A 12,712-nucleotide genomic window follows, 5' to 3' on the forward strand; every position below is an offset into this window, starting at 1 on the left:
TATATATATATATATATATATATATATATATATTGGATATTAGTCCCCTATCAGATTTAGGATTGGTAAAGATCCTTTCCCAAACTGTTGGTGGCCTTTTTGTCTTATTGACAGTGTCTTTTGCCTTACAGAAGCTTTACAATTTTCTGAATCCCTTTTGTCGATTCTTGATCTTACAGCACAAGCCATTGCTGTTCTTTTCAGGAATTTTTCCCCTGTGCCCATATCTTCGAAGCTTTCTCCTCCCCACTTTCTCTTCTATAAGTTGCAGTGTCTCTGGTTTTATGTGGAGTTCCTTGATCCACTTAGACTTGAGCTTTTTACAAGGAGATAAGAATGGATCAAATCACATTCTTCTACATGATAACCACCAGTTAAGCCAGCACATTTTTTTAAGTGCTCTCTTTTTTCCACCAGATCATTTTAGATCCCTTGTCAAAGATCAAGTGACCATAGGTGTGTGGGTATATTTCTGGGTTTTCAATTCTATTCTGTTGATCTCCCTGTTTGTCGTTGTACTAGTACCATGCAGTTTTTATCACAATTGCTCTGTAGTACAGCTTGAGGTCAGGCATGGTGATTCCACCAGAGGTTCTTTTATTGCTGAGAAGAGTTTTTGCTATCCTAGATTTTTTGTTATTCCAGATGAATTTGCAAATTGCCCTTTCTAACTCAGTGAAAAATTGAGTTGGAATTTTGATTGGGATTGCATTGAATCTATAGATTGCTTTCGGCAAGATAGCTATTTTTACTATATTAATCCTGGCAATCTATGAGCATGGGAGATCTTTTCATCTTCTGAGATCTTTGATTTCTTTCTTCAGAGACTTGAAGTCCTTATTATATAGATCTTTCACTTCCTTAGTTAGAGTCACACCCAGATATTTTATATTATTTGTGACTATTATGGAATGTGTTTTTCCCTAATTTCTTTCTCAGCCTGTTTATCCTTTGTGAGGAGAAAGGCCACTGATTTGTTTGAGTTAATTTTATATCCAGCTACTGCACTGAAGCTGATTATCAGGTTTAGGAGTTCTCTGGTGGAATTTTTGGGGTCACTTATATATACTGTCGTATCATCTGCAAATAGTGATATTTTGACTTCTTCCTTTCCAATTTGTATTCCCTTGATCTCCTTTTGTTATCTAATTGCTCTGGCTAGGACTTCAAGTGCTATATTGAATAGGTAGGGAGAAAGTGAGCGTCCTTATCTAGTCCCTGATTTTAGTGGGATTGCTTCAAGTTTCTCTCCATTTAGTTTGATGTTGGCTACTGGTTTGCTGTATATTGCTTTTATTAAGTTTAGGTATGGGGCTTGAATTCCTGATCTTTCCAAGACTTTTATCATGAATGGGTGTTGGACTTTGTCTAATGCTTTCTCAGCTTCTAAGGAGATGATCATGTGGTTTTTGTCTTTGAGTTTGTTTATAAGGTGGATTACATTGATGGATTTCCAAATATTAAACCATCCCTGCATCCCAGGGATGAAGCCTACTTGATCGATGGATGATCATTGTGATGAAGAATCACCTATCTTAATTTACGATTTTTTTTTTATAATTTCAACACTAAAAAGCAAATTAAAATTCATGGCAGTCTAGTGTTTCTACGTTCGTTATTTATGGGCATCCAATCAATATTAATTGGTTGTCCTGGTATATTAAATAGCAATTTTAAACTCAGACAGCTCAGGAATTCTCATTTAGCCAGTGAGAATCAGAGTGTTTTCTTTCAACATTGTGCACTGCTAACCCCTTACCCCTCTCTCCTTCAGTGGTTCCATTCCTGCTGATCTGCTGTGATTGTGGAGGGGCCCCTGGTGGTGGAGCTGGATTTGAACCTGTTCCAGAATGTTCTGATGGAGCAATTCACACGTGGGCCGTAGAAGGGCCACAGCCTGAACCCCACAATGTAAGTGCTAAGTCCAAGAATGAGATTTGGGGACTCACCAAAATTCTGTCTCCACAGGTGCCCTACAATGATAAAAATTACACTATCTGTAGTTCTTGGGTAGCTAGGAAGGAAAGGAAGAGGGTCAAATGTACCTCAAAACTCAGTAGAGGTCACCAGGCAAGACAAAAATGAGATTCAACTTTTAAGTTGAATGCAAAATGATCCTAATAGTCTTCTTTTAGGAATTCTGTNGTAATTTTAGAATAAAACTATACAAGTAGAGGAAGAAAAGGCTCATTACAAATGGGAAAATGTTGTCTTTTGTCTTTTAGGGGATAACCACCATCTGTGTGCCACAAATGCCACCTGGTAATGCCAATGTTATAGAATATATTGACAACTCAGGTAAGAAAAAGACAACTTTCCAACAGTAGGACAGCCTACTGAAACTGATCTGATAGGCTGTATATTTTATTTTTGTTTGTGAGCCTACGTATCCTTTAACAGCTGAGTGAATTCTCCAGCCTACATATGTATATTTTAAAATCTTCCTTGATCAAAAGAAAGAAGCCTCAATCAGACTCTCTATGAATAGAAGTACCAAAATACAGTCATGAATTGTCTCACAGAAAAAATACTATATTTCTGTGTGTATATATGTGCATATGCGTATTTGTGTGTGTGCGCATGTGTGTGTATATGTGAGTGTGTGTGAGTATGTGTATATAAAAACTTATCCCACATTTTATTCAGTTTTTTTTTAACATTAGTGACACTTTTTACAGAGAAAACTATGTCTTTTCTTACTGTAAGTGTAACCATTGACATATAAAACATTTGTTTAAATTCTTAAATTGAAAACAAATAGACAAAACACTTTCAAAAACTCCCAAAGTGTTCAGCCAAGGTTGTACATACACTGCGGAGTTTCTCTTTGCTTAGTCTTAACAACGGGTATATACAGTTATCTTGAACCAAACATCTAGATTAACTCCCAAGCAGAAGCCAGGAAGCTACTGCTGTAATAAAAAATAAAAAGAAAAAAAGAAAAAAGAAAAGAAAAGAAAAGAAAAGAAAAGAAAAGAAAAGAAAAGAAAAGAAAAGAAAAGAAAAGAAAAGAAAAAAATTCTATCAGTAGAAATAGTCTTACTGTTTTACTTTTAAAAAAGAAAAAAAGAAATGTTCCTTGTTTTCTCTGTTTTCTCTTAGTCTTTTTAGCAATTATTTTTTAAATTAGTTATGTTTTTATTTTGTGTGTACGAGACTTTGTCTCTTTGTATATCTGTGCACAGTGTGTGTGTGCCGCCCTTGGAGGCCAGAAGAGAGCATCAGATGCTCTGGAGCTGGACTTACAGACAGTTGTGTGCTGCTATGTGGGTGCCAGGTAGCAAACCCTTGTTCTCTGCAGCAGCAGCAGCAAGTGCTGCTTTTAACCACTGAGCCATCTCTCCAGCCCCTATAGAATTACCTTTCTACTTAGAACACTCTAAAACACACCAGACATAGAAAAGTTTCTATTTTGTAGAATTGGATTCAATAGTCTGTATTTCTTCTGTATGACAAATCACTGTTCCCATTTCTCTTCCTGATGTGCCCATTTTTCTTAGTGGTGCCAATATTTGCCCATGCAGAAAACAGAAAGTCACTGAGTCACATGCCAGCCCCCATTAGTCTGCAGTTGATTCCTGAGAAATGTCAGCTCATCAAAACCACCAATAGTTATCTATGCATTGATTCTCTCCTTAAGTCTATGAAGTTTCACACAAATCCTAAAGTAGCATGAAAGGCATCAGGAAAATCGAAATATGAAATGTGTTTCCCCAGACTCAAAGAAGAATGCTGTGCCCTAGGCATCTGCCCTGCTGTGCACCCTGCTTCTGCTCACCACCATCAATTTCATTTCCTTTTATTTCACTTCCTCAGCATTTAGTATGCTTCTTCCCCTCTCATGACCAAGTGTTTCCCCAAGATGAATCCAGCAACCTTTTTTTCTCATTGTAGCTATTACCTTTGTCTGAAATTCAGTGGCTTTTATGCATTCTACAGGAGTCCATGCACATCCAGAAATACATCAAAAGGATGCTGATACTATTGTTTAACTTTTAGAATTGGAGCTACTTAACTCAACTTAAATCAGTTTGAGATCCAACTATTCCACCCACAGTTTTTATTATCTCTCCTCCCTTCTTTTGGCACTTCACATAGAAGGTCTTTCAGCAGATGATTAAAATTAGCAAGCTGGTAATATTATTTTGTCTTTCTTAATATTGTTTTGAATTGAATATTTTGATTATCCATCCTTTGTGCATCATAGCCATCTCTTTTATACTCACAATGCTTGAATAAAGAAACTAAACATGACACTTTTTAGCTTATACCACACTAGAAAAATTACTTTTGATGGGTTCAATGTTTGTAGGAGTTTATACAAATGAATATTGTGGCAGAGAAATGCAAGATCTGGGAGGAGGAGAAAGAACCACAGGATTTGAACTAATGGATGGAGTTAAAACATCAGCTGCACCTGAGATATGCCAAGAATATTCAGGAACATTAAGAAGAAATTCAATGAGAGAATGTAGAGATGGGGGTCTCAACATGAATTTCATGGAAAGTTACTTCTGCCAGGTAAGGCTTTTAGCCACATATTTTCCTCTCCATCCACGTCATTCCAAGCTCTCACCAGTTCCCACCACGGCCCTGCCAAGCTATTCTTCAAGATCAACTGTCCCTGTTTGTTGGTCAATGTTTCTGAAGCTCTAATTCAAGTATTTTCCTCTCCCAGTTAAACACTGCCTTAGGCACTATTTTATTTGTAATTTGAAGTCCAAATTCATGATTCAGGAGCCACCTTAACAGCTCCATCTCCCCCTCAGCACCAACCTACTTACTTTATCCACAAAAGACTACTTACCTCTGGCCTCTAGCTATTCTGGTCCACTGGACAGTGTTTTGTTGTGCAGTTTGGTTGTTCTATGGATGTTGTTCCCCATTCTTCCTCTCTCATACACATTTCTAGCCACCCTTCACGAGTCAATTCAAATACCCGACCTCTTTGAAGCTTTAGAAGTTACTTCTCTCATTCAGAATAAAATGCAAGTTTATTTCATACTTTGATGGGTTGTTTTTAAAATACAATTTATAAATTGAAAATTAAGAGGAATTTATTATACTTTTATATCTAGCAATTTTATTTCTAACCCATACATTCTTTAGAAGATATTGACAAGTAAAACCTGAATCCAGAATAAAATTGTTCTGTCTTACCAAAAACCATCAAAACCCCATCCATCTTGCCTCAATGAAAGAAAATGCAATGTGAGTGACCCCATCCATCAACTCTAAATATCCCTTTTGGAGCAAAAAACAGTCCTTCCACCAGATCTATTTTGCACATTACTTTTATTTATCTCCAAAATCACTGATAAGAAAGCTCATGTGTGGATTTTTATCTATGATTTTGTGTTCAAAGTGCACTATTTTAAGCAAGTTTACCTAAAGAAAATTTTAAAGATCAAATTCATTGGAATTATAGCTAAGATAACTTCAAATTGAACTCTTTCAAGGATATATGAAATCAATTTTAAACCAATTCTAGTAAATATCAGAATTGAATAATAATTATTCAATTAAATAGATACATTCATCTAATCATAAAAAGATATTGTTTCACTTTGTTGAATAATCTTTATTCTGTACTAATTAGAAAGCCTANGCTTATGCGGATGAAGATGAAGGACGTCCATCCAATGATTGTTTGCTCATCTATGACATCGAAGGTGTGGGTTCCCCTGCAGGCTCCGTGGGCTGTTGCAGTTTCATTGGAGAAGATCTAGATGAGAGCTTCCTGGATACNTTGGGGCCCAAGTTTAAGAAGTTGGCAGATATCAGCCTGGGAAAAGAAATAGACTCATACCCAGATCCTGATCCTTCTTGGCCTCCTCAGAGCACTGAACCGATGTGTCCCCAAAGTACAGAGCCCCTGGGTAGTGGACACCCACCCATCTCCCCACATTTTGGCAGGACCACAGTAATTTCTGAGAATGTCTACCCTTCTGGCCCTGGAGTACAGCATCCTATGCCAATTCCTGATCCTCTGGGCTATGGTAATGTCACTGTAAGGGAGTCCTATGCCACCTCTGGCACTCTGAAACCCTCTGTCCACTTTCATGATAACCAGCAGACTTCAAATGTGGTGGTGACAGAGAGGGTGGTGGGCCCCGTCCCTGATGCTGATTTGCATGGCATGTTAGAGATACCTGACTTAAGAGGTGGAGCAAATGTTATAGTGACAGAAAGGGTAATAGCACCAGGCTCAAGTCTACCCACTTCTCTAGCCATTCCTAACCCTCGAGAGACCTCGAATGTAGTTGTGACAGAAAGAGTGATCCGACCAACCTCGGGCATGATAGGCAACCTGAGCATGCCCCCTGAGTTATCAAGTGCCCACAACGTGACTGTGACAGAGAGAGTGGTTTCCGGTGCTGGTATGAGTGGAATTGCTGGCACTGCTGCGTTAGGTGGGGTTGGAGGCGTAGGCAGCAGTGGCATTGTTAGCACCACCATGGGTGCTGGTGGCATGGGTCTGAGTGGAGCTGGAGTAGGTGATGGTGGCACTGGGCTGAGCATGGGAGGGACAGCCACTATTGGCCACATGAGGAGTGCCTCTGACCATCACTTTAGTCAGACAGTTGGGTCTGCCTCCCCCAGCATGGCTCGAAGTCGAATCACAAAGTACAGTACGGTACAATATAGCAAGTAGTCATGGCCCCAGAGTATTGTTCACCACCATCTCAGTGACTTACATCCAACTCCTGCCCCCAAATCTAACAGTGCAATTTATGATGCAGAGCAGGCTATGGGAGACCTGTGGAGTAAGGAAGAGCCACAGTGATAGTAACCATGGAAACATCACCATGGGGAAGAGTGCTCCCTAGCATTGGTAAACGTTTTTTCTTTTTTCTTTTTTTCCGTTTTCTTTTTCTTTTTTCCTTTTTTTTTTTTTTTCTGATTTTTCAAGACAGGGTTTCTCTGTATAGCCCTGGCTGTCCTGGAACTCACTTTGTAGATCTCGAACTCAGAAATCCACCTGGCTCTGCCTCCTGAGTCCTGGGATCAAAGGCTTGCGCCACCACGCCCGGCTTGTAAACTTTTTCTTATATTAACACTAATGAAATCATGAAAGTGAACTTGAGGTACAATCTTATCTGTGGCTATGTGGTCCACAGGGTTGTTTTTGGTTTTAGGTTTTTAATGTTGCCCTGTAGGGTATCAGCAGCATGTTGAATAAATAAAATGTGGCTACATACAAGCACTGGCTTTAAGTGGCAATCAGAAGAATTCTTATTGCTGTTCAGAGATTAACAAAAAAGGTTTGAATATGTAGCTTGAGCTCACATAGGTGAGGAAAATCTGACATTTCCTTCCCATATGCCTTGTCTGTTTCACAGGGAATACAAATTAAAAATCATTCCACAGATTCAGGCTAAGGTTAATAAAATTCTAACTACATAGCTATGTACATAAGATACCAGTTATTATTACTGTGACAACTTCCAATCTACATTGGATTGAATCGTTTTCAAATTAAGAAATATGTCCTGGTAGAAGAATTCATAGACAGTAACAATATTGTGAGACTCGTTTGGCACAAACTGAGACTGAATCTCAAGATGTGGTTTTAGTTAGGTCTCCTGTGGAGTTGGGAACTTTCCTGGCTCCCACTGTGTTTCNTGGGTGTGACTCTGAAGAATATTGCTTACTGGGTGGATGAAGGGCACCGTGCTCATTTTTGCCTTTACCANGGTAGTTGAAGGGAGAGTTGCAAATGACACATGACATGGCTGCCCTCACAAGTGTTAAATCTCCTCCCAAGTACAGACAGGACAGTATTATCTCTTCAGTCTAAGCAGTAGGTCATACTCGTTTCTGTGCAGCTCTTTAGGGCATACATGCATAGTTAAGATAATGTACCTAAGCTGAGCTGTTGGGAAGAAGCTCACAGTATGGCTAAGCATTTGGGGTAATTTTCCAGGGGGTTCTGAGGGAGGGGAACTATTTTTAGAACATGAAAACTGTCTTAAGTGGGAAATGTTAGAAAATAATTGTCAGTAAAGGAAAACCATATGATGAGATCTAGTTGAGATTAGTGTCATCATTTGAATGACCCTCCGCTGCCATTTGGAAGTGATTAAACAACCCTTTACTAGAATTGATGTTACTTTAGAAAGAATGATGTAGTTACTAGACAAGGCCATTCCTGATCTAAAATGTGTTATGCACACAACTTTGAGGTTTCTCTTTGATTTGTTAATAATGTCTTGGCTTCTAAGCATTCTAACTTAAAGACAGTTTACAAGTTATAGTATGATATATTTTTCTAGCCTCGTAATTTAGTAATGTGCTATTTATGATGTGTTGTTTCTGTACTTTTGCCAATTGTGTTCCCCGGTTTAAAACCTCTCAGAAGAATCAAAGCCTTCGAGGTAACAAGTACATTTACTATTGCAGGGTAGAAGAATCTTTTCTTACTTTTAAATCAATGTTAAAATAAGCTCACTAAAGTAGAATCCTATACATATGTGGCAAAATAGGAACATGGAAAATACTGGTCCTGAGTTGTGAATTATGTACAGCTTTTAAAGATGTGTTCATACGCTGCCTATTCATTTCTCAGGGTGTCACAGAATCACAACATTTATCAAAGACCAGGAATGATTTTGATTATTCCAGCAAGAGCTAATTTGTTCTATATTGCAGTGGATATGGCAAATATTTTAAAGGCCACAATATATCCAATTTTAACTGTACAGAACATGTACAATCTTGTTAACATGTAGCAAGCCAAAATGCAGAGGCAGAAATAAAGTCACTTATGGGAGTCTTTCTTTTATTGTGTTCTAAATGTAGGGTAATGCATTGAGGATATGGTTTGGGTATTGGTTTTTGTTTTTCTGGGTTTTTTATTTTTAGAGATAAACTCAAAAGGTATTTGTTGAAATATACTTGAAGATGCCTAGGTTTGAAAGTTTTGAACAGATAGAAATAAAATAGTTTTCCTTCCTTCCTTTGTTCATTCATTCATCTAAAGGCAAGTGTACTTGTTGCCCTAATGTGCTATACTCTGGCTATATCTTTGCTTCGATGCCTGATGAATCCCAAATATTTTTTTCATTCCCTAACAAGTGGCAATATGGCAATCTTTAATAAATGTGATCAACATTCATCAGTTATATAAGACCTGGGAAAATAAAACTTTAAATGAAGAATGTGTTTTCCTTCTTCCTTGGACAGTTAACTTCAGATCAAACTATTTCTTTTGGGACTGTACAATGGGCCCTGTTTAGTCCTGCATTTTACAATGCTGTTTTTAAAAAACACATCATTGCATCACTGAAAGGCCATTGCTCATATCGCATCACTGAAAGGCAGTTGTCCATGAATAACCTTTGGGTATGGGGTAAAATATGGGGTTCCACCAGTGGCCATTGGACTGTGAGAAGTCACGGGATCTTGCTCTGGGGGTTAGGAAAGGGCACAGTCTGGGGTTCCACGGACTTACCTGAGTCAGGCTCCAACTCTCAGGTATCACATACCACTGGGCACTGCACAAGAGCTGGTTCTGGAGTCCCTGGGCCCCATGGAGGACATCCCACACAAGCTGTATGTCTCAGAAGAGCTGAGAAAAAAGTGGGGACCCTCAGGTGAAAATAAATCTTAAATCAACACACTTTTAACCAAAGGAAAAGGTAAATAGTACCATTATGTTATTCATATGTGTTTTGAAAATAAAGCAAAATACAACATCTGGCTTTCTAAAAGTGAAGCCTATAGAGACAGAATCAAATGTGTCAAAAATCTTTTATTGTTAAGTATAAACCAAATAACACACTCACTGATTTTGACATCTTACTCTTGAAATGTCTGTTGTGTGCTCTCTGCCTCCATGTGCAGTGTCATGTGACTCAATGTAATGTACTGACAGAATTTTAATCATGCATCTTCAAAAATTACACTTCTATATTGAGTGGATGTTTTCACATTTATTTCTGAATTCATGCCAAGACTTGGTTGACAACCAATATGCCTTACGTGACTTTAGTAGAACCTTTAAAACATTATAGTCTCAAAAAAAAAATTATAGTCTCTTTTGGAAAGACATAAGATATCCAAGTAAACTCTCAAGTTCTTATCACACTTTTCCATGTTTTTGATAAGTCCCAATCCTTGAGGTAGTTCTGGTATTTGTAGTTCCCACTGCACACAGCCCTGGGATGTTCAAAATGTAGCTCTCATGCCCATGAAACTCAATCTGCCTTCTGCCTCAAGATTTTTCAATTTGTGTTAGAATGAAGCTTGAGTATATCAACCAAGTACTTTGAAATGCTGAATAGTTTATTGTTTAATTTCTCCATATTCCTTCCATTTTAGTTGTATTTGCATAAACATTCAATAACCAAAATTTACTTAACTTATTTTTCTTAGTTTCCCAAGCATTTTAAATTCTCATAGTCACATTTTGCAGTGTTTAAAGCCAAGATGCTTCCTTTCTATCTGAACATTTGGGGGCAGTTTGGCTGCTAGTTCCTTGCTTTATCATCTGTTGACTATTTTAAGACAGTTTGTAATTTCTGAATAGTTGTGTTTCTAACAATAAAATAATTGACATTCTTTGACTCTCCTTGTAGAATTAGTAATTAAGTAAGTAAGCAAGTATGGGGAGATTTAGATTAGAAGAAATAATTAAGAGTTATTGAATCCAGTTATTATTATAATTCCATATTCAGGGAGATAATTTTGTTGTCACAATATTTACATATGTTTTCATTCTTCTTTCTTAGCTTCCACTTATTCTATGTTACTGGCTGGACTCCTCTTCCAAATGTCTCCTAGTGACACCACAAAGCAGACATACAGATGAAAATAGTAATAAGGCTTGCATTTTAAACTTTTTCAGAGACAGTGGTTCCCATTTACAGATATAATTCTGTACCAAGAATACTAAAATAGCAATAAATCAGGCATCAGGCCTAAGTGTATTGTACACCCTCCCCTCAATGTTTGGCACTTTCTGAGAACCATATAAATGAGAAGATTAGATTTGTGGACAGTGAAGGTCCCTAGATCCTGCATCCCTGTCATCTACACTTTCACCTGAGCAACTGTAAGCCTATGAGGTGGTCCTCAGGAACTACCCCATGATTCAACTGAAATTCCTTAGCAACCATTTAGGATAAAAACTTCATAATCTACACAAATCCTGGCTATTGTTGTTGTAAAAAGCATGGAGTACATCTCTCTTTGAGAAGCCCACACCCATCCTTTCTGGCGTACCTTATTCTTTCCCTCAGTATCCCTGTCTGGGAGCTGATATTCTTAAATCTATTAAGAAATGTCTTTTAATAAACTTCAGCTCTGCTTCACCCTGATTCATGTTCAAGTTGTTTTCTGTGACAAAAACCAATGATCAGGCTTTACCCAAGATGAGCTCCATAAGAAGTAAAAGAATATCAAGATGTTGTGGATATGAGCAAGGAACACTGTCTCCAAATTCCCCTTTCATCCCTAACCTGTGCCACTGGCAAATCTATGGAAGACATTGTATATTCAAACCACAATATCCTGCCCTTGACCCAGTGGACTACCTCATAATGAAGGACACTTTCAGTGCAATTTCAAGAGTTGCCATAACCTTTCCTTATCTGTTTGTTTAGTTTCAGGTTTTTGTCTTTTACTCAGATTTACTAACTAAAGTAATCCTGGGATTCATTATGAAATGTTCATGTTATGTGTGTATGTATGTGTGTATGTGTGTGTGTGTGTGTGTGTGTGTGTGTGTGTACACACATACATACATACAAACATACATACATACATACATACATACATACATACGTGTGTGTGTGTTTCAATCATATTTAATCCTCCTCCCATTACTCTCTCAGACACTCAGAGCTACATTTTCCCACAATGTACTCATGCAGTATTTCATGCTTTTACTTTCTAGTGAAGTCTCAGGTACTCTTGATGCCTTCTCTTTTTGGGTATTACAGAATTCCTAGAGTTTTAAATGATATTAGGTATAATATGTTGGTAGAGAGTAACAAGGGTAGTAGTTGGTAAAACCTTTCTTGAGGCCTTTTATGAACAGTTCAACTTATTTAAGAACCGCATCAAAAGACTTTGCAACATTGTCACTAACTAAAGCAATCAGATGTTAAAAGATTTCACTAAAAAGTCTTAAAAACCTGATGAGACATCTATTCCTTGTCTCAAACAGCAATTAAAATGATTATTGCAGAATATTGATATTTGGTCAATTGCATAGTAAACTTTTTAGGTAAAATTGATAGTCATTATCCAAAAGATAAGTTGTTAAAAATGCTTCTATACATGCTTTTGTACTTCCTGTAAATTTATGCATACATCCCATAAAGAATACATCTACCGTATTTATAAATAGCCCTTCTATGGGAGAAAAGTATATGTGATTGGATCACATGTTTATTCTTTTGAGTTTCCTCCTGATTCAGCACAGATAATTGAATTATGTGCTATAGCCAGTGTTTTGAAATGTTGAAAAATCAAATAAGTGAAGACATTCATAAAGGATATTATAAAACAGTAGATTTGAAAGATTGTTTCTTTACTATTCCTTTGCATCCTCAGGATTGTGGAAGGTTTGCTTTCGGTGTTCCTTCTATTAATCTTATTTTTTTTTAATTTGGATGTTTATTTATTTATTTATTTATTTATTTATTTTTATTAGGTATTTTCCTCATTTACATTTTCAATACTATCCCAAAAGTCCCCCATACCC

The 12,712-nt window shown here is 37.4% G+C and overlaps 1 protein-coding gene across 1 annotated transcript in view; it reads left to right on the forward strand.

Moving 5' to 3' along the window:
• Positions 1–6,773, forward strand: part of LOC110284806 (desmoglein-1-beta) — a 36,376-nt gene extending 29,603 nt beyond the window's left edge. The window contains exons 12-16 of the mRNA XM_021150715.1: positions 1,775–1,911; positions 2,226–2,298; positions 4,313–4,521; positions 5,600–6,461; positions 6,498–6,773. Coding sequence (XP_021006374.1) covers positions 1,775–1,911; positions 2,226–2,298; positions 4,313–4,521; positions 5,600–6,461; positions 6,498–6,655 — 1,439 coding nt within the window. The 3' untranslated portion in view covers positions 6,656–6,773. The remainder of the gene's footprint in view (positions 1–1,774; positions 1,912–2,225; positions 2,299–4,312; positions 4,522–5,599; positions 6,462–6,497) is intronic.
• Positions 6,774–12,712: the final 5,939 nt, after the last annotated feature.

Source organism: Mus caroli, chromosome 18 (genome assembly GCF_900094665.2).
Source record: "Mus caroli chromosome 18, CAROLI_EIJ_v1.1, whole genome shotgun sequence".
NCBI classification, from domain to species: domain Eukaryota; kingdom Metazoa; phylum Chordata; class Mammalia; order Rodentia; family Muridae; genus Mus; species Mus caroli.